Genomic DNA, 20,792 nt, shown 5'->3' with positions numbered 1-20,792 from the left:
GTGTACACCAGCTGAGGAGCTGATTGTGAGGGAAGCTGAGTGGCTTTTAAGCACAGTCCATAAACATCAGCCAGCGTTATCCTTTAGTCAGCCACTTAAATCCAGTCAAGAAGAGAGAGGTTCCACTGGAACCAGACTCAGGGATATCTGCTTCTCTGACACCAGAAGCATGTTGTTCTGGCTGCTCCTGCTCCCCCAGTCCCACTGGCTCTGTGGCAGGGAAATTTCTGAGAAGACTGCCTTATTCGTGGAGCCTTGCCACTGAAACAGCAGGACACTCATTTGCAAAGTTATAAAACACCAGTTTTTAAAATCAACGCACAATATACAGGCTTAACACAGACCAGCCTCCGGTGGAACTGGAAACATATTTTTTCAGGGCTCAAACAAGCAAACAAAATGTCCAGGCAACAGGCAAATAACCCAAACAATCATCTGCCTCCAGCTGTTTCACATTCAGCATGTGGCAAACGCAGTCCTGTTATGCCTTTGCATCTCCCTGCTAAGAGGAAGCAAACTGCTGATGGTCAGTGTGAGATGAGGACACCAGCTTGAATGCTCTGAGCAGGAACCCTTCCATGGGGGCATAGCACAGAGCCACTGGGTGAGCAAACCTGATGGCACTTCACAGCATGCATCGAGCTAGTGCTGGCAGACCCAGTTGCTCAGAGGGAAGAGGGCACTTCCCAGTGGCACATTAAGATGTATGCTTGCTGCTGGGCAGTTTGTGGAATTTTGCAGCAGGTGGTACCTTCCCTTTTGTATAACATATCACCTTATTATCTGCCCTCTCCTTATTGTGTCTTTATTGTGTCTCCAGTTCATAAAGGACTGGGCACTTCCCTCTGGGCTCTCAGCCACAGGGTGCCCAGCGCTGGCAGAACAATGCTGAGACTAGAGACAGAGCCATCAGGAGTTTGGCCGGGGCAACCCTCTGCAGTAACTCCCTCAGCTAACACACCCCGTGAAGGCAGCATGTGGGCACATCCCACAGCCTCAGGTGCTGCACAGATCAAACTTTCCACAGTCCTTACCAGCTTTTGGCCTTTTCTCATGCTATGGTGAACTGGTGTTGGTTTTACTGCATGGGTTCATTAGAAACTCCATGGTCATCTGCATTATTTAAAACTTCCTGAAGTGCTCTGTTTTGCACCTCCCAGAAATGCTGTTATCACTTTTTCTGAGTTTACTTGCCTTTATTTCTTCTTACTGTTATCTTTCACTGCTTGATTGTATTTATTTTGCTGTTTGATCAAGCATTTCCTATTTATTGCAATGTCTACTCCTGTGTGATGACCCTGTCATGGAAGGACTCAGCCAGGCACCGGAGGAAAGAGGATGGTGTTCCTGGCCTTGCCATGTAGCCATGCAGAATAGAAGGATGGGATGAATAGAACAGGTAAAAACATTGGCTTAGCACTAGTAGGAATGCAAAGATAGAGGTTACTTCTTCCCTCTGGACACCTGGAAAAAGATACAGCTGGGAACAGCTCCCGCCCCAGCAGCTCGTCAGGAGGTGACTGTCCTCTGATCTTTCAGCAGGACTATGTGTGCAGCTCCTCCATTGTGCAGCTCTGCACGAGTGACCCTCTCCAGCCTGAGAACCTTAAATAGCAGTGTTTCATGTGGCTCCTTTCAGGGTCAAGCAGCAAGCAGAGGTTTTAGCTCCAGCAGGCTGGTAAAGGCTGTAGTCTCTGGCAGACAGGTGGCAAGAAGCAAGAGGTGGCACAGCTTAACACTGATGAGGGGCTGGTGGCTGTGTATTTTCATGCTTTTTGCTTGTAACGTTTTTCTAAATGACCACGTTGTCTACACAAATCTCTCAAGCCTAACCCCAAGTATCTAACTTTTCACCATCTGGCTTTTTCAAACTGCTTTGGGAAAAAAAAAAAAAAAAAAATGAACAGTGACATTCACATCAATTAATGAACTATTTGCAGCTTTTTGATTGATATTCGAACACTTGACAGGTCCAATTTATATGCAAATCAGCTTACATTCACAGCGTAAAGAAGGAAAACTTAATTTCTCATGCTTTGCAAATCATTAAATCCTCTGAACATATTGCTTAGTCATATGTTCCTCAAAAGCATCAGTTTAACCACAAATCACTTGTCCTTGCAATCCATTAGCCTTACAGAGAACTCTGAGCTTGGGGAACAAGCCATTTTTGTGGGGACACATGTAATTAAGAGTGGGCTATGCTGCGCCACAAATGTAAAAGCATAGCAAACTGTGGGCTTTTGCACTGTATGTGTGTGTGCCAGATGTCAGAAGATCACAAATGAGGACACCAGACATCCCAGCTCCTGCTTCTGGCTGTTTTCTGCCGTTCCTTTGCTCCCAGCCCTAATTGGTACCAGAAGCATTTTCTTAGAAGGAGTCACTCTGCTGGACAGCTCTTGCCCTGTCTATCACAGGCTTTGCTAACTGAGACTTGAAAAGGATCCAGGATCTATCCTGTAAATATTTACATAGATACAAGACTGTCACTGCTCTTAAATCAAAGCCTGGAGGACAGGAAATGGCATATGGAACAGAAAGACTCTGTATTCAGAAAGACCTGGAAGGGAAAGAGTAACAAGAGCTGTGATGGCTTCTCCAGAATTTGCCACTTGGGACTGCCTCCGTAAGTGCTGTGTTCTCAGGAAGGTCTCTCTCTGAAGCCTGGTGACATCAGTGGAAAAAAACCCTCTGTTACCAAAAGATTTTGGATCAGAACTATTCTCTCTCCTGTTCACATCTGGGAAAAAAAACCCCAAAACCTCTCTTCACCAACTAGACCACTTGGTGTCTCTCTTCTGCTCCTTATTGTTACTATTCAAGGAGCTCCAGGACAGAGCTGGACATGAAAGAGTGAGTATATTATTTGCAGAAACAGCACCTGAAACAGGGGAAAGCAAGAGCAGCAGCAGATGCTGAGGAAACGTGATGTGTTCATTAGCCAGGCAGAGTCTCTTTTGAGGTATTTGGCCAATGTTCCTTCCTCTCATTCAGTGACAGAGGACGTTGCCTTGTGAGTTCTCACACAAACCATGACTTGAAGAAGTGGCATGGTTGGAGGGCCCACGTGTGGGCCTGGGAATCAGGAAGCCTTGTGGCTTTGGGGAAGCCACAAAACCCTTCTTGCTCAACTTCCCCCTTGTGGGAAAGGGAGAGTTCACTTATTCACTCATCTCGGAAGGCCGCGGTGACGACTGAGGACAGCTTTGGAAAACAACCTGGCCGTCTTTTGTAAAAATAAAATAAAATAAAATAAAATAAAATAAAATAAAATAAAATAAAAATAAAATAAAATAAAATAAAATAAAATAAAATAAAATAAAATAAAATAAAATAAAATAAAATAAAATAAAATAAAATTGCAAAATAAAATTGCAAAATAAAATTGCAAAATAAAAAGAAAACAACTAGATTTCTTCCAACCAAAAACTTTCCAAGAATGAAGGCATATATTTATAGCAGCAACAATTTAAAGGGACTGGCACTTTCTGTGCAAGCCACTCAGGAAGACAAGCCTATTTTCCACCTGTCTGTGCCCACACAGTCGCGCAGGCTGCGGAGATCTGGGCTGTCCTGGGTCGCAGCTCGCTGCCACCGGCCCGCCCTTCGCCGCCGCTCTCTGCCCCTCAGACCACCGGGACACCACCCCAGAGGGCCCGGGCTCCTCTCCCGCCTGGGAACCACAATTCCCAGCAGGCCGCGGGGCGGCGCGGGGCGCGGGGCGGCGCGCGAGCGCACTGCCGTGTCCAGCATGGCTACGGTGCTGTCCCGGGCGCTGAAGCTGCCGGGTAAGGGCTGCGCGCCCGCCGGCCGGACGGACCGACCGCCGGCCGGGCCGGGCCGGGCCGGGGGTGGCTGGGCCGGGCCGGGCCGAGCAGGGCTGGGGCAGCCGCGGCCAGGGCAGCCCCGACCGCGGGAGGCGCGGGCGCCGCTGGCCGAGGGCTGCGGGCGCGTTGCCATAGCGATGTGGCGATGTGGGGTGAGCCCCGGCGGTGCGGGCCGTGAGGGGCGCCCGGCGGGCTCCGCGCGGGGCCCGCGGCCGTGGGAGGGACGCAGGGGCCGGGGCAGCGTCTCGGGGCTCGGAGGGCGTCGTGAGTGGCAGAGGGGGGACTGGGCCGCGGCCCTGTGAGGGGACTGCGCGGGAGGAAAGGAAGAGCTGACCTCTCAGATCCGCTCCTGCCGGGTTTTGCCCACAGAAGCCAGGCCAGGAGTTCGGTAAGTGCCAGTGCAATTACCCAGGTAAATGTTTAAAGCCTGCCTGCCGCCTCTGCACCTTCCAGCCAGAGATCTTCAGCGAGATGAAAGGATATTCAAGCATAAAGGGCTATTGTATGCGGTGAGCAGCAGTCAAACAGCCGTTCTCTTCAGTAAGGAGATTAAAAGGGAATTAAAATACCTTGCCAGACCAGATCTTGGGAGCATGCTAGTTGCTGTTGGATGTACTGTAGACGGTGCCAATGCACCTGGCTGCATTGACTTCAGTGGGAAGAACTCATTGCTCTTCCTAACCCGTCTTGCCTTTGGGACAGCCCTGGGGCAGACAGGGCCCAGCTGTGTGCTGCTGGGGAGGGCTTCTCCTTGGCTCTACACCCCGCAGTGGTCCTGCATGGCCCCAGCCTCTGAGGCTGCACTGATCATCCTTTCTGCCTCCAGCGGTCCCTGAAGGTCCTTACTTCCGTCTTTTCATAACCCTTGCCAGGAGTCATTAGTTTATGTGGTGTCTGTTGAGTATCATTCAAAGAAATTTTGTTTGCAAGTTGGTTTCTTCCTTGTTTTATACATATATTTTTATATATATATATATACCTTTGTCTAAATGGGGGGGAACACATTACCCTGAAGTCTATTTAGGACGAGTGCAAACTGGTAGGTGTAGGTGTGTGCATTAGGGCGTGACTACTGCAATAAGAAATGCAGATCGCTTCTGGGACCTTTGGAACCAGCATGATCTATTTGATGTCTGCTCTTGGGAAACACTGATTTGGAAAAGGATTGTAACAGGCCTTGCAAGTGCATTTAAGAGAACAGTTCTTGCATCAATCCTCAGGTTAAACTGCAGAGATCATACCTTTCTTGTGTGTTTAATTGTTGAGAAATGCAGTTTCCGACAGCAATGAGAAAGCAGAAAGATGATTCCTATATCTTTTTTTTTTTTGCTGCATCCCATTAAATTAATTAAAAATCCGTATGGGCTTAGAGATATGTCTGCAGTACCCAGTGACTGGTGCCTGCCAACTGCCAGAAAAATAAAAAGCACAACAGGTACTGGAAGCCATGTGCCATCATTGGAATAATGCACTGAAAATTGCATTAGTCTAAAGTCCAAAGTCTGCTCTTTTCACTCCAAAGTGAGTGCAAAGAAAAGCCTTCCCCATAAGTCAAAACCAGGAAAAATAAGATTATAATTAAAATCTTTGAAGCCATCAGCACAAGAAATTAATATTTTATTGTCACTGGGACCTCATTTCAGCACAGATCACCTAATGGGTTCCTTCTTTCCAGATTGTGATCACACGATGATTGTCTGTTCTTCACTGAGTGGTCACATTCTTATATGTGCAATAGTTGCCTTTGTGAAAACAGCATTTGGCAAATACATGGGGGATTTTCAAACTCATAAAGTGTGATTTAGAGACCTGCTGCCCTTGAAAGGCAGTAAGTTGGGATGTTTTCCCTCAGTTGTGTCTTTGAAAGCCTCCATCATCAGTAATTGCTTTTTCTTCCGGTGGCTGCAAAAAGAAAAAAAGAAATCTGGGGTGATGTGGCCAGTAACTTGCTCTGATTGTAACCACAGGCCACTGAATGGGAACCTCTGCTTTATCACTGATGCCGTGAAAAAATGGAATACGATTTAGAGCAGGTCAGAATAGAGGATGCTTTGTTGACTCTACCTGTAGGAGGGAGGGAACACAGAGCTGTAGGAAAACTGACTTTGCTGATACTAACTCCATACCTGTGAGGTGGATGCAATGTTACATACCCTTGGAGCGTCTTTGGAAGACAGATAACAAAGTGTGAGTTACACAGACCTGGTACCTACATAAGGCCACAGAACTGCAGCTTGCTTTAGCACAGACTGATTTCTGATGAAGGCTGCCCAGTGGTTATCCTTTCAGGACATATGGTGAGAGTTTCACCAAGAGGCCAGCTCAGATCTTACCATTTCTACTTCCACAATGGAAAACTGAAAACTGTGTGTGTTCCCTGACAGCTGGTTTCTTGCAACAGAGGCAGCTTTAGCTTTCTGTTGATGGACAAACTGTTTTCCTCCATCCTGAGCCTTGTTGTTGACCAGAAAGGAAAGAATTTGATTTCTGAAGCACTTAAAAATAAATCTTCATTCTCTAAAAGGTGTGAGACTGCCTGTGTTTTCACACATTCTTTACTGATTTTTATGCTTGTTTGTGCTTTTCTGCTGAAAAATCATCTGGGAGTGATTAGTGAAGGCCAGGTGTGTTATCCCTCCTTCCCACAGCTAGTGACCTAAAACTCAGATGAGGAGTCATGTTCCTTCTGCTCTCCTCCAGCCAGGTGAATCATGAATTACATGTTCTCTGCACCACAGAACAGCCTTGGGAGGCTGAGCTGAGCACATGCTTCCCAGCATTCCAAATGCATTCCCAAAACACCTACAGATAGGTTAAGGTTCTCTCTGAACAGTAGGGGATAAGTGTTTGAATCCTCTGAGATGAGCTATGCAATTGGGTTTTACATGTGCTAGATGAGAGCTCCATCAGCCTTTCTTAAAGGGCAATCTCTTCCCTCCTTTTGGCTTAAAAAAACCCCAAAACTGCAGGGCACTTTTGCCTGAGTTTACTGAATGGCTGTGCCTTGTGGGTGTGCTGGATAACCTTTTGGGGAAAGATAGGGTGAAGGAGTGCTGGTTTCTGATTCCTACTCTGGCTTAGACATGAATGAAGACTGAGCAGCTCTCTGCCTTATAGCTCTCGTATTCTTCTCTAGATTCTTAACTATGTAGATCATCAGAAGCAGTCATTACTGTGTAGTAGCTGTTTTTCAGCCACTGCTCAGTGGTTCTCAGTAGGACAGTGTTCCTGTTACTCAGTGATTGATACCACTGTTGATCTCAGCATCTCAGTCCCTGCCAGTTCAAGGAGTGGGTGAGCCATGTTTTCAAGGTCCTTTCTCTCTCCAGAAAGGCATCCAGAACAAAACTGTTCCAGATAAATTTAATTGATACCAATGCTTTCAGTTGCATCAAGGATGATCAGCAGGTTCCAGTCTTTTGGTTGACTGTTTGGATTTAAAATAATTAAAGAAAACATAGTATATGTGAAGCATAATTATTCTTTGAGTTGTTGTACTCAAAGGTTACCAGTTTCCAAAATCAGGAGCAGTCTAGTTAAGACAGCTGTCTGACTTTGACTTCCCAGGCTTAATACCATTTACTCTTGGGCCAGCTACGTTTGTTTTTCATGCCATTCTGACCTGGCTTGAACTGGCACATCTGGATCTGTTGTGAGAAGCTGCAAGTCCCCTGGCAGCAAGACCTCTCTATAATTTTTTGTTTTGATTCAGTCATCTTTAAGTCACCTTTTAGCACAACCTGTGGTAATACACACCTGTGAAATTACACTGCAACCTCTGAGCAGAGAATTGAGTGCCACCAGGGTCGGTGGCCTTCTGAGCACTTATGGGGTGGAGCCCAGGTTATCAGGACTTCCTGAAAAGCCCACACTTTGAGCACATGTTTAGAGCAGAGCTGTGTGAGACAATGCAGTGTGTCACAAGCATACACCAGACCTACCCATAGGAATGCAGTATCTCTCGGTTCCTGCCTCTGCAAGGAACTGTTTTTTGGAGTGTGTATGTGCACCAGGTTTTTGAGTCTTTTTGAGTAGAAGCCCCTAATTCAAAAAGGAAGAGTCTGTCTTAGATATGTGAACATGTTGGATATTTTTATTTCCCTCTGTTCAGTGTAGCTGAGTTGTCCTGGCTGTTCCACCTAATTTGGGGCATTTGGTTTTTAGTGGGATTGTAAGTTTTTCTTAAATCCTAAAAATGAAGCTGAATACCACTTGTAAGTGGTAGATGAAGGGAAAGTGAAGGTCCTTTTGTGGGGTGAGAAATGAGGAAGAACTAAGATACATGTGCTGCAAAATACACTCTAGATTATGCAAAATAGCTGTGTTGCACTAACTAGGTACTACAGTACATCTGTAACTTGAGTGTCATTAGCAGGAAAACCAGGAGTAACGTATATTGTCTTTAGTCAGGAAGAATAATCATGAAAGCCTTAAAATTTCTGCTTTGTAAAGCCTTCCCATCATCTTAGTGTCTGAGAGGGGTTACAGCTTGCATATTTTTGCTTATTAGTTATGCCTTGCATGTATCACTTCAGGAATCTTCAGGCACAAGCTAGTTCCTGTTTCAGATCAGCTTTAAACAAAAGGAAATGAGACAGATACCTAGGATAGCAAGGTCCCGCCTTGTAATTGGAGAGAGAGAGAACCAGACTGAGACTCTGGAATTATCAGAGCATTGGCAATGGCTCCATGCCCAGCCTTGTGGCACAGGGCAGCTCCCTGGGATGTGACCCTGGACTCGTAGCTCGGGGCAGTGAGTCTGCGTGATCTTTTCTGTCCCCATAACCAGATGGTGCTGGGCTTACGCCAGGGTGTGTGACCAGCTCTACACCTGCCCTCGCCGCACTCCCTGCAGCTCTCCAGGGCTTGGGGGAGAGTTGTATGTGCCAGGCACCTGTGCAGGAGACACCTAAAGCTAAGCTACCTTTCTGCACCACCACCTGAAGGGATCAGTATCTTGGCCAGGCTGAGCACAGACTGTGGGCTCTGGTGGGAGCAGGAACAGAGCAGGTGCACTGTGGTTGCCTCGGGCAAGGGTTGGAGCCTTCCCTCTCGCAGAACTGAGCCATGCAGAGAAAGTGGTGTCTTGAAGGAACAGCCTGATTCCTCCAGACATCAGCATGTTACTGCCCCAAAGGGGCAAAATTTCTCCTCATCTTCAGGGAGAGTTCATGTTTCATTACTAACCAAGAAAGTGTTAGAATTAAATCAGCCATGAATTACATATAGACCTATGCATGCACATACATATATGTGTATACACACACACACATATCTGAGGAAAATAAACTGTCAGCATCTTTTCTCCCACGGATGCTCCTGTGAAACATGGAGAGACCCTGTCATTTCTCTCATGCTTCTCACTTGGAGCCATGCAAAATGCAGACTACTCTGTCATCCCTTTTGTATCACTCTCCACTGCAGGCTTTTCTCCACTGAGATCCTGCAAAAACTCATGCTTTATTGTCTCTCTCCATCTTTTTTCTCAGGAAAGAAGAGCCCAGACCTTGGGGAATATGATCCCCTCACTCAGGCTGACAGTGATGAAAGTGAAGATGACCTTGTACTCAACATCCAGAAGAATGGGGGGGTCAAGAATGGGAAGAGCCCCCCTGAAGAGATGCAGGACCCTGATTCTGATGTGGAGGTTGGGATGACAAAGCAGCACACGTCAGAGAGCGCGCCCGAGGGTTATCCTGCCGAGACGGCTGGGAGTTTGGAGCAGAAGGCTGCTCCCTCCCTCATGCCATACCTGCGCACTGCCATCTTTTTGCTCACTGTGGTGATCTCGATGATTCTTGTGCTGGTGTGCGCATTTCTAATTCCCTGTCCCCCTAGAGACTTGCATAACACCTGGAACCGCAACCTAGGTCAGGGAGCAGGTGAGAAAGCCCCAGGAACAGCATCTGGCATGGGGGAGGTGGCAGCTCCCAGGTTGGGCATCGGTGGGAGAGATATATCTGGGAGAGCCAGGTCAGAGCAGAGAGCCTTCCTCACCACTGCAGATGCTCCAAAATAATAGACAGGTGGCTGTGTCCACTGAGGACAGCTGAGTGTCCAGCTGAATGTCCAGCTGAGGCATGTGAAATCTGGATCTGCACATAACTGCCACAAAATTTTGTTTCTGCCAACATCAAAAATTATTTTGACTCTTCTTCCATCCTGCCTTTTTGTCTGGATGTTGTGCTCCATTCCAGGTGGAGATGGCCCAGCCCACTTTAAAATACAGTGCCTCCCTTTCTACAGCCTGGACTTTACCAGTACCTCCATACTGAAGTATGTGGCTGTGTTTGACAGGAGAGGGATAGAAGTCTTTATGTCTTCTAACTAGCTTAACTAACCTTATTCTGTTGTCTTTTAGTCCTGCTTGAATCCATAAATCAACATTTGAGATCTTCTGTCATCCTGTATGGGTCACTGGTATCTCCCATTCTGGTTTCTGCAATAAAGTAACACTGTTTTGTGAAATAATTTCTGCCATGTCTGCCATATGTCTCTGCCTCCTTGCTTTTTGCCCCTGGCTTCCAAATCCAAGCTTTTCATAAGATACATGGCTTCACATTGCCTCAGAAATTGAAGTGGGAAACATCAATCTTTCTCTGTTAGCTACTCCATTTCTCCTTTCCCTTTCTCTAATCCAGATGCTACATTTCTGTCTTTTCATGAAATTAAAGATCTTACCGTAGTGTGAGCTGCTGCCCTTGGTGGTTCCTTGGCAGACTTTGTGAGGCTTGTCTATGCACAAGTCTTATTTCTGGGCCAGCCCTCCTCTCCCAGTGTGAAAAATGAGCTGGGTGGCCTTTTTGACATACAGTGACACTCTGTAATTTTTGCAGGTGGTGTGTTATCCCCACTGGAGCTGTGTGATGTGAATGGTGATGGCCTCCCTGACATACTCATTGTCTTCACTGCCTTGATGAATGCCAGCGTCATGGGTAAGCACTGCAGCTCCTTTCCATTCCTCTTAATGTGTCAGTATGGACCTTTGTATGTTTGTCTTACACACAGGAAGAGTCCATGCCACTGCAAATCCACTGCATTGCTCTTTTCAGAGTTCCTTAAAGTTGCTGGTGTACTGTGCCTGTGGTTGGTCATGCTTAAAATTTTCATTACAAGCCTGTGCTCCTGTACATTTGGTCAGCATCATCTATTTGCCCTTACCTCATCTTGGGGCAACTCTGTCTCTTTGTCCTGCATTTGTGCACACTTCACTTTGTTTTTAGAAACACTCTCACTTTGCTGCCTTTTTCTCCGGGTCCCTCCATATACTTGCCAGGCTCCAAATCACTGTTAATTCACAAATAATAGGCTGATGATGGGGAAGCTACTGTGCTTTGCTTTTTAGCAGGTTTTGCCCTACTTCCTCCTCCTGTCTGCTTTGCTTTCTCTGTTAGTCCTCACACCCTTCAGGTAACATGGCAGAACCTGCTGATGCTGGCCACCATTACACAGGGGCTGCCAAATCCGGTGGCATCCTCTTGCACTGGGCTTCTGAAGCCCTGGAGGTTCCCAGCTGCCTGCTGTACTGCATCTGCCTATCCTGGCATCACCTGGTGCCAGGTGAATCTCTTCTGCCTCAGAGATGTATTCAGGGAGCAAGCATACATTGTACAACCTGAAGAAAAGTCTTGGAGCAAATGCCTTGGTTCTTCAAAGAGGTAATAAAAATATTGTTAGAGGATAGGGAAGATGCCTTTCTCCATGGCCCAAGCAAGGCCTGTGGTATTTTACAGCAAGTCGTGTAAAAAGAAACCTATGAACATAGACAGAACAGTAAAGTAACTTAAAAAATAAGTGAGAGAGGGAGATATGGTTGACATAAAGGCTGCATTCCATTTATATAGGTTGTACTTGCACTCTATATTTTTGCCATTGCATTGCTTTTATTTTTTATCCCAGATATACATATAGTCAGCATGCTCTGAATGAAACTAGTCATACCTAGTTGCATCCTGGGTTGTAGCTGTGCTGGAAGACAAAAAACAGACACTAAAACAGGTGTAAGCAGATCACAATCCAAAACTCACATAGCTGGGTATCAGCCACCTGTAGCTTGTGCTTGGAGCATTCACACAGTGCCAAGTAGAGATAAGCTTGGAATAGGCACCCAGTGGAGTAATCTGCAACATTGGTAACTGTTTCTCCAGCTTGTACACACAACAGCTGTGAGCTGCCTTCAGGAGTTAGTTGTTCTTGGTTCCTATCAATGTAACAGAGATAACTTGATCTGGGGCAACCCCTTAGCTTCAGCCACATGATTTTCAGTTGAGAAGAGAGTGAGTTTGATTTAAAGACTGGACTCAGCCTTGTGTTTAGCCAGTGGCCCTTATATGCCCTTTGTGTCATTAGGTCACCTGCTAGTGAGACAGAAGTTGGCTGGGTCTGTTGTTACTTTGAAATGTGTGGGAGTTCATCTTAAGTTGTGGTATGACCATACTAGGTGGAGATTAATTACAATAACCACACTGAAGTCTGAGGGCAGGCTGAGCTAAAAGTTCATCACATTTGGAATCAGAACCAACAGTCAATTGAAACAGCATAGACTATTTTATTTTACAATTATTTTATGCTAATTGGTGAATTGGAGAATGAATGCCAAGTTCCACCAATTGGTTGCATTCAATCTGTTTTTCACAATAATGAAACTCCTTTGGAAAACAAAGGAAAGCTCTCTCAGACCACCAATCACTTTCTGTTGCTCCAGAATTACAAACAAACTAGCACTTTCATGTGAGGTGACATCTGCCTTGGGGTCAGTTAAGGTTTTCCCTTGGTGGTAGCGGTTTTGTTGAGGGAGAGAGGATCAGAAGAATCAGTCTGATTTGACAGCAGTAAATTTCACAGGAGGAAGACACCACAAATGAGCACATTGTCCCCAAGAACTTGGTTCTTTCTGCCCAGCTGACCACATTTCTTGCTATGAGCTCAGGTTTTCATGATTTTCTGGGCTGTTGATTTTCAGCCCAGCTTGTTTGGAGATCACTGCTAAGCTCTGCAGCAGAGAAATTCAGCCATGAGGTAACATTTGACCTTTGCTTTCAGGCAGTGTGGGTTTGTCTGTCTTGAACTGCTCAGGTCCAGGAGTTAGACTGGATCTCCAGCTCAAGGACCCAAGGCAATGTGGTCACAGTAATCACTCTGACACTAAGGGATTACATTCTCTCTTTCCTGCTTCTTCCAGGTGTCTCTAGACCCTCTGTAACTGTGGTGGCTCTTTCTGGTATGAATGGCAGCACCCTGTGGTCCGTCCAGCTTCCAGAGGAGACGCAAAGTGTGCAGTGCAATGGGCTGTCACTGGGGGCAGCTGCAGGGCCTGTCTGCCTCGTTACAGGAACATCAAAATTCCTCAGCCTTCTCAGTGCCTCCACAGGTAAAGTCAACTACCAGCATATTAGAAATGTGCTCTTGCTTTTTTGTTTACTTTAAAGGACCAATAAGCATGAATGATTTGGTTCTGACCCATCATGGTGGCTATTACTTTGTGACACACGGAATGGAGTCAAAACACTAATGCATTTCTAGTTACACAGGATAAGAGAATCCAAAACATTTCATCTCTGTGGCAGCATCTTCGTCCTACATCTCAGAATATTTCAAAGTGTTAATCTTACCCTGTAGCATCTCCTTGTCATAAAGAATATGTAAAGTCTGTTCTCATTAGCATTGAGCTGCTGGTACAACTCAGGACCTACCTAACAGCACTGCAAAGCTGAACAGCATTCTTGGAGAAGTTACATAAGGATACACATGACATCCAGGAAACCTTGCAGAGAAGTTAGGCCCATAGTTGAATTGATTAGATGTGAATGAATATTGCATTTTTAATCACTTGATCATGTGCACCTTTATTCTCTGATTGCTGTTTGTTCTCCCACATTAATTCATTGGCAGAAATAACTGTAGGTAGGTATAGGGTTGCTTTTGGAACCAACTAAAAAGTACCTTGAAGGCACGTAACTTTGGGGTGGAGATGTATGTTAATATTACAGTTAGGTTTTAATGAACTCAGTTCATCCAGGGACAATGATTTCACCACAGTTGCTGGCTCAGCAACAAGACACTTTCTCCTGTCTCCCCTGGCTGACGGGTGCTGTGCTGTATCAGCTGCACAGTACCATCAAGTTCTCCTCTCTGCGAGGATTTCTACAGTCTGGCTGTGGTATTCCCTATTCCCACTACACGCTTTGTTCCATCCCCTTTAGCAGGTGCTATGGTTGCAGATTGTGGGTGTGTGGAGTCCTGGTGGAATAGGTTTCGGGCATGCCAATCACATTCCATCCAGGGAGCAGCAACTGTATTTTACCCTTTATTTTCCATACTGTTAGAACTTCTGTTAAGTTGTGAATATAACTTCTCAAGTTTCCTCTAATTTTACCCCCAGCTGTCTTCCCACACTTTTCAAATGCTTTTAGGGACCTGGTTATTTGCACGGTGTTTGCATAGTCAGGACCGTGAGCTGCCTCCTTTACCAGCAATAGTAATGTACAAGTTTGGCCTTTGGTTTTCTTTGTCATTCAGGGACAAACCTTATCCTACAGAGCAGCAGCAGCAGCAAAACATTTTTAAAGATTTTAAAAGCAGAAGTGTTGGCAAAAGAATGATGAAAAACTAAAAGCATCAAATTTAATTGTTGCCCTTTTTTTTTCATGTTTATTTGCAAGTTTGCAAGTCTGGTTTTACTGTGTTTCCAGCTGGGTCTGTGCTGGACTGCTGAACCATTTGACATCACGTCTGTTAACATCCTTTCCCCCTGAAGTGGAGTGAGCATGTCATGCTGGAGTGGTAATTTGCTGCTGGGAATTTAACTGAGACACAGATTTGCACTCTGAATATCAGAACTATCCATCTGTTTCCTTTCCTCACATCTACCTAGCCTTTACTGCTGGCTGAGGCAAACAGCTGCTGTCCTGCAGAGCAGCACTCCCATTTGGGTTCTCCTTTGTAAAGTAAACCTTAAATATTCACTGCTATTTCAGAAATTATTTAGGGCTTGGGTCTTTTATAGAGATGCTAAGAAGGAAGCACAGCAGACCTGAGGCCTGACTCAAAGGCAATCTAAAGAAATGCTGGGAGAAGAATTTTGCTTCCCACTGCAGTTTGTCTTAATTTGTAGATGTGTCTTTCCCCTTCACACAGAATGGGAGAAATAATTTCTCTTGCTCCCTTTTCATGAAGGTTTTGTGGAACCTCTAGGGATGCCCTCTGGTTTCCCAAGTACAGGTCTCTTTTATCCTGTTCTTTCCACAGGCAAGACCATCTGGACACTGAACTCCATTCATCTTTCAAGTGGGATCCTGGCTGCACCAGCTGCAACTCTTCCAGATGTAGATGGAGATGGCATTAGGGATATTGTTGTTCTGGTTCTCAAAGAGACACAGGTACAGCACTTCCCTACTCGAGGTTTGGAAGGACCTTTACTATTTGTGTAGAGGAAAAACAGACTGATGTGGAAGGTCTGTAACCGAAGCTGCAAGAGGCCCTAATTTTCATTCCCTTGGATTTTGCTGAAAAGCACTCTTTTTCTTCCAGTAGCTCAGAGCAGTGAGATCAAACAATAATGACACTACCTGCATTCTTGACAGCTGGCAATGAACAGAAGGTTCCTTATTTGCACCTGACTGAGACTTGAGAATGATCTGTTTCTATTCAGTGAATGTGTGGTTTGAAGTGAGTGTTTAGCAGCAGTGTAGGGATGGATCTCTGGAGAAAGGAGTGTTTACCTTATCCAAAAGAAAGAACTACTTTCTTTTATTAATTAATTCAGATTAATTGTGTGATTAATTCAGATGCAGATTTCCTTTATGCTCATCCCTCCTCTCAATTCTAACATAGATTTTGTTAGAGGAGCTCAGATTTTTGAATTCCCTTTCATATTTGATGCATTTGTGTCAAGAGAAAAACATGAATGTCAGCTGCCTAGGAAGCCAGACTGAGCAAAGAGAAAGCAAACAGTATCTAGACCTTGCTGAGGGGGAAATTATCAGTGCAGCTTCATGCTATGGGGTTGGGAGAAGATTCTGAGTGCAGAGGTGCTTGAAAGCACTGATAAAAATCTCTGCCTCTCTCTCCTTGCAGCCTGATGTGGTTTTCATCTTGGTATCAGGAAAGACTGGAACTGCTTTGGGTGGGCCTGTCAGATACAGCACCAATGGAGAAGGGAAAGTGATTGGCCCCCAAGTCCATATCACCAGCCGGGGAGCTGTCTACATCCTGTTTGGTTTTGGTAAGATGCACCTTGCCTCTGCAGCACTTCACCTTCCTGAAAAAACATTTGTTTTACCTAAAATTGTCCAGAATGTCCTTGGGATAGTTGTGCCATGCCTTCTGCTGTAAAATCTAAGAGGGCAAAAGCACAAGTCTCACTGCCATGGTGTGGAAAAGTACAGGAGCACCCATACCTGTTAGTCTCAAATACTTTGGAGTTTCCCAAAGGCACATCATGTCAGGGAAGTTCCAGCTCTGGGCATTTGATTGCCTTCCACCACAACTGCAGTGGTGCCAATTACCCTCTGTTCTACTGGGTTATCTTTTGCAGTCAGGACTCTTCATCTTTACTCTTCCTGGCAGGTAATGTTCAGGCTGTTGCCCTGAGGGATATCTTTACCCAAGCCAGAAACCGGGACAACTTTCCTGCAATGCTGCAGCAGGAGGAGCCAGAGTGGGAAAAGCGCAGATCTGTCAACCTGTCAGAGCTCATTGACATTTACAGGTAGAAGATGGACTTGTCATCTTGCTCGTTCTGGGAGAGGAAGGGAAGGGTAGGCACTTGTTAGTGCTCCTAGAGGTGGTTGCTTTGACTTCAATACTGTCCTTTTCTTCATTGCCCAGTTGATAACTGGTGAATATTATGGGGAACCTGTCATTTCCTCCCTGTCCTCTGGTTGTCCTAGCCAAAGAAGTGCAGAATATCATAAAAGGGAATCCTTAGCTTCTCCTGTTCCTTGTTCCTTTCTTCAGCCCCGTATGCATTGCTGAAGGGAAAAAAAGAGGCATTCCCAGCTAATGGAGTCTCTTTGGAAAGCTCAGTCTGTGTGGGCCTGGATTTCTCAGCTCATTCTTCTTTGCTGCCAAACTGTGGGGCAGGCCTTAGTAGGAATAAAGGGAGGGAGCAAATGCGAACTCACAAACTTCATGCTTTTTATAGTAACTCATGATATTCAGAAGACCCCACGTTTGAATTCAGTTTACTTAACTGAGGAACCCACATCACTGGGGAAAAGATGGACTTCTCCAAGAATAGTTCACATCTTTTGTAGGAATTGCCACATGGACAGGCAGCTAGTGCTGAGATGTGCAGATACAAGCCGTGATCTCCTCTGTTTTCCATTTGTGCCAGTGGGGGTGTTGACTTTCTGCAGACAGTGAAGACACCTGACACAAACTGCAGCAACCTGCTCATCACAACCAAAGACAGCTTGATCCTGCTGAGGGGACAGGACCTGGAGCGCCGCTGGACCCTGGAGCTGCAGAATATCAGCAGGTTACTTGCTGGGAACATTTTTCTGTCCTATTTCTTCCTGTACCATTTCCCAGCTTTCAGTTCTAATCACGTGTGTTCCTTAGAAAGCAATTGGCAGTAATTCTCCAAGGCTGAAGAGGAATCTAAGTACTGGAGGTGTCTGTTGTTGAGCCAAGTGAGGAGGGCAGGGGGAGCAATGAACAGAAGACTGAGAACTTGAGCTGTGTGCTTGTGAATGATCACAAATAAGGGGCTTGATTCAGGTACCCAGCTCTGAAGTCATGGGAATAATGTGGCATTGGAGTTTGGTTGATTACTGAGGTGTGATTCAGCCCATTTGCTGTCCAGAGCTTCAGTGGAGGGGATCAGTTACATTAGTAATGTTAAAAATTTAGAGCAGATGAATGAGTATGGCCCAGAGATCTTAATGTTCCTTGAAAGTTGAAAATGACCATTTTGATGGCAGTCAGCATCTATACTAAATGTAAACCTTAAAATAGTACTGCTCTTCCTCTAATTTCACACATGGAAATTAAGTAATTTTCCAGATCTTGTGGGTTGGTAATAACCAGCAATTTCAGTGCTCCCAGTATTAAATATTTGCAAAGGGCAGTTGGGCACAATTGAGGGAAATTGCATGGGAAACAATTGCTTGCTCTAATGTTGAGAATAAAGAGAACATCTCTCAGCTCTGTGTTACCCAACTGTCAAGAGCATAAATGGGAAGAAGGCACTGGAACTTCATTAAGGGAAAAAAAAAAAAAAAAGGTGTTCAGTTATCTTTGATATTCAGGTAATGTCCACATTCTTGAGGGCTGATGGGTGACATAAGCCACAACTTTAGGAATGAGTTATGGCTAATTGATCATGCTATGGGGAAAGGAAATGGACTAGAGGTGTTTTGGGCCCAGAATCTGCAGACTTCTGAATGTGACTGGCATCGAGTTTAAAGGGTAGGTGTGTGTAAAGTGACTAAGCAAAGCCAATTCATGGATGCTGTAGAAACAGTTATACACAAGAAATTTCTAAATGGATGCAGCAATAAATTGGAATACACAAATCAAGAAGGGTTGAAAACTTCTTTACTACTATGGTCAAAGTTGGAATGCACCTCTGGAGATTTCCTAATCCCACCTACCTGCTCAAGCAGACTCTAGACAAGCTAGAGCAAATAACTCAGGGCTGTGTGCTGTTAGGTTTTAAATATCTTCGAGGATGGAGACTTCACAACATCTCTGGGCAGCTAGTATTCAAGGCTGCTGCTTTTTCCCATTCCCTGACCTCCCAAGGGGCAGAGTACAATACATGTAGAGGAGCTGGCAGATAATCATTGAAAAATAATGAAAGCAGTTCTTGTTCTAGGCTACTGTGCTAAAGTCCTGAACTACCTGTTTTCTCGGAGTTAAGACAAAATTTACTACACTGAATGTTTGTGGGCAAGCATTTAATTAAGAGGTTTGCTTGGATTTTTTTAGAACTTAAGTTCTACTTAAGCATCAAATACAGGTTAGGGATGTTACCACAGAGGCAAACAGACTGAATTCCTTGTTAAACAAAGCTTACAAGCCCAGCTGTGAGCACACCTTTTCCTGGGTAAACCTGCCCTAAGCACACCACTTCATCCAGGCAGACTGAGTCCACACCTGTGGGAATAATTTCTGAGAAAACCAACATGGCTACTGCAGATGTGCTGCATTTCCAGATAGCTTTTGACAAGATCCCTGGAAAACCATAAAGGATAATCAGTAGTCATAAAACAAGGGCGAAGTTCAGAGACCATGAAATTGAGTAAGCAGTTGCAAATTGTGTTGTTAATGGATGTTTCAGATGAGAGAGGATTAATAGCAGGTTGCTGGGGGGATTACTGTTGGGCAGAATAATTACTAGCCTTCTGGTTCATTTGAGCAAGTGCCCAGGGGATTTTTCGCTTGATTGGTAGCATCCGATGTACTTACATTTGTGTGCCTTCAGTTTGTGGGATCTGCCACGGACTGTGACCCATAAGGGTAGAGGCACCTTAGGAGATGTTTTGAGTTTGTGGTCATAGGGTAGAATTGTCTGCTACTTCCTTTTGCTACTGGAGAGCTTTTGAGCTATAGGAGTGTCTCGTGATGCTGCCTTGAAGGCAGCACCTGGCTGCCAGAGGTGTCTGTGAAGCAAATGACGTTGTTTGATGTCCTAAGTATAAAGTCAACCCACTGTGGTGCTGTGGAATTACTGTTCAGGAACCATTCTGTCATGCATGTTTTAAAGGGGAAGATGGAAAAAAATTGGGAAAAGGGCTGGAAAAAATGCTTTGGCGTGGAAGATTGTAATTATTGAGTTTATGTGATCAAAGAGAAGCCTGAGAGGTTAGTTCGTAAGCATGTGTAAGAAATAGAAGCTAACAGGCACAGCAAGAACAAGTGCCTTGGAGCAAAAGCCATTCATGTTTAGGAGAATGAAGATGCAGGAATGTTTCTTCGGGTGAAATTAATCATTAGAACTGACTGTCATGAGAAGTGATGAATTCATCTCATCAAAGATGAGGCAAAGCCAGCCTACTGATACTTGGTTAATTGGGTGAAATACAGAAATCTGTCATAAATAAGAGGAGAGAGGATATACTCTGATCCTGCCTTGCCATAAAATCTCTGGTTCTGTCAACTTTGTGGACTCAATTGTGCTTATTTAGAATTGTGCATCTAGCTGTGGTGAATTGAAGGAAGACAGAGGCAAGGCTTAGAAAGCCAAAAGCAAGGAATATGGTTAAAAAACAGTTATAATGAGAGATATTAATGTGTTATGTCACACAGAAATGAGAGGATGAGAAGGGACTTCATTTAACCTGCTTAAAGTCACAAAAAGGCTTGTAAACCTGCCAGCAGTAAGAATACAATACAAGGAATCATGGGCTGGCATTAATGTTGAGTTTGTTAAGATCCATTTCACACAGCTAAAGCAGCCTGGGAAATCCACTTTCTGCAGTAGGCCAAATGTGCCAGTGCATTTTGGAAGGGCTGGGTAATTTTATATAATTATAGCAACAACAGTACAGGTTCTCATGCAAAGGACAGGATGATAGAGTAGTGTACAGGGAGATAAATGGTGCCTACACAACCCATCAAGCGATGCCCCCCACACAGACAACTCCAAAGAATGGCTGAAAAGCACCATGGGCCAGTTTACCATTTTGCACTTTTCTGATCCACCAACAAATGATTCCTGACAGTCAGAATAGTTCTGAGTGAATGAAAGACCTTATTTAGCATGACAAATCCTGTCATTTTAAGAGGCAGAATGGAGGATGAAGGCAGCTATTCTGCCTCCATCTGAAATGACTTTTTTTCTACCATGGGGCTGAGTGTTTCTTTTTCCAAATTTACAGCCAGCCTGTACCAGGTTACTTTGGTGCTGACCAAACTCTGGACTTCATGCTGCAAGCACAGACTGGAGATGGGAACAAAAAGGTAAAACAGGTGAAGGCAGGGAGGGTGGTGGCAGCACAGGAGTGGGGAAGGTTG

The 20,792-nt window shown here is 45.1% G+C and overlaps 1 protein-coding gene across 1 annotated transcript in view; it reads left to right on the top strand.

Annotated features, from left to right (window-relative positions):
• Positions 1-3,715: 3,715 nt before the first annotated feature.
• Positions 3,716-20,792, top strand: part of FAM234B (family with sequence similarity 234 member B) — a 21,908-nt gene continuing 4,831 nt past the window's right edge. The window contains exons 1-9 of the mRNA XM_059846615.1: positions 3,716-3,791; positions 9,320-9,712; positions 10,667-10,765; positions 13,012-13,200; positions 15,078-15,208; positions 15,906-16,053; positions 16,398-16,539; positions 17,167-17,310; positions 20,657-20,738. Of these exons, the coding sequence (XP_059702598.1) occupies positions 3,755-3,791; positions 9,320-9,712; positions 10,667-10,765; positions 13,012-13,200; positions 15,078-15,208; positions 15,906-16,053; positions 16,398-16,539; positions 17,167-17,310; positions 20,657-20,738 (1,365 nt within the window). The 5' untranslated portion in view covers positions 3,716-3,754. The remainder of the gene's footprint in view (positions 3,792-9,319; positions 9,713-10,666; positions 10,766-13,011; positions 13,201-15,077; positions 15,209-15,905; positions 16,054-16,397; positions 16,540-17,166; positions 17,311-20,656; positions 20,739-20,792) is intronic.

This window comes from Haemorhous mexicanus, chromosome 5 (genome assembly GCF_027477595.1).
Source record: "Haemorhous mexicanus isolate bHaeMex1 chromosome 5, bHaeMex1.pri, whole genome shotgun sequence".
Classification (NCBI taxonomy): domain Eukaryota; kingdom Metazoa; phylum Chordata; class Aves; order Passeriformes; family Fringillidae; genus Haemorhous; species Haemorhous mexicanus.
The sequence above is the reverse complement of the archived record's forward strand: the minus strand, read 5'-3'. Positions and strand labels throughout refer to the sequence as shown.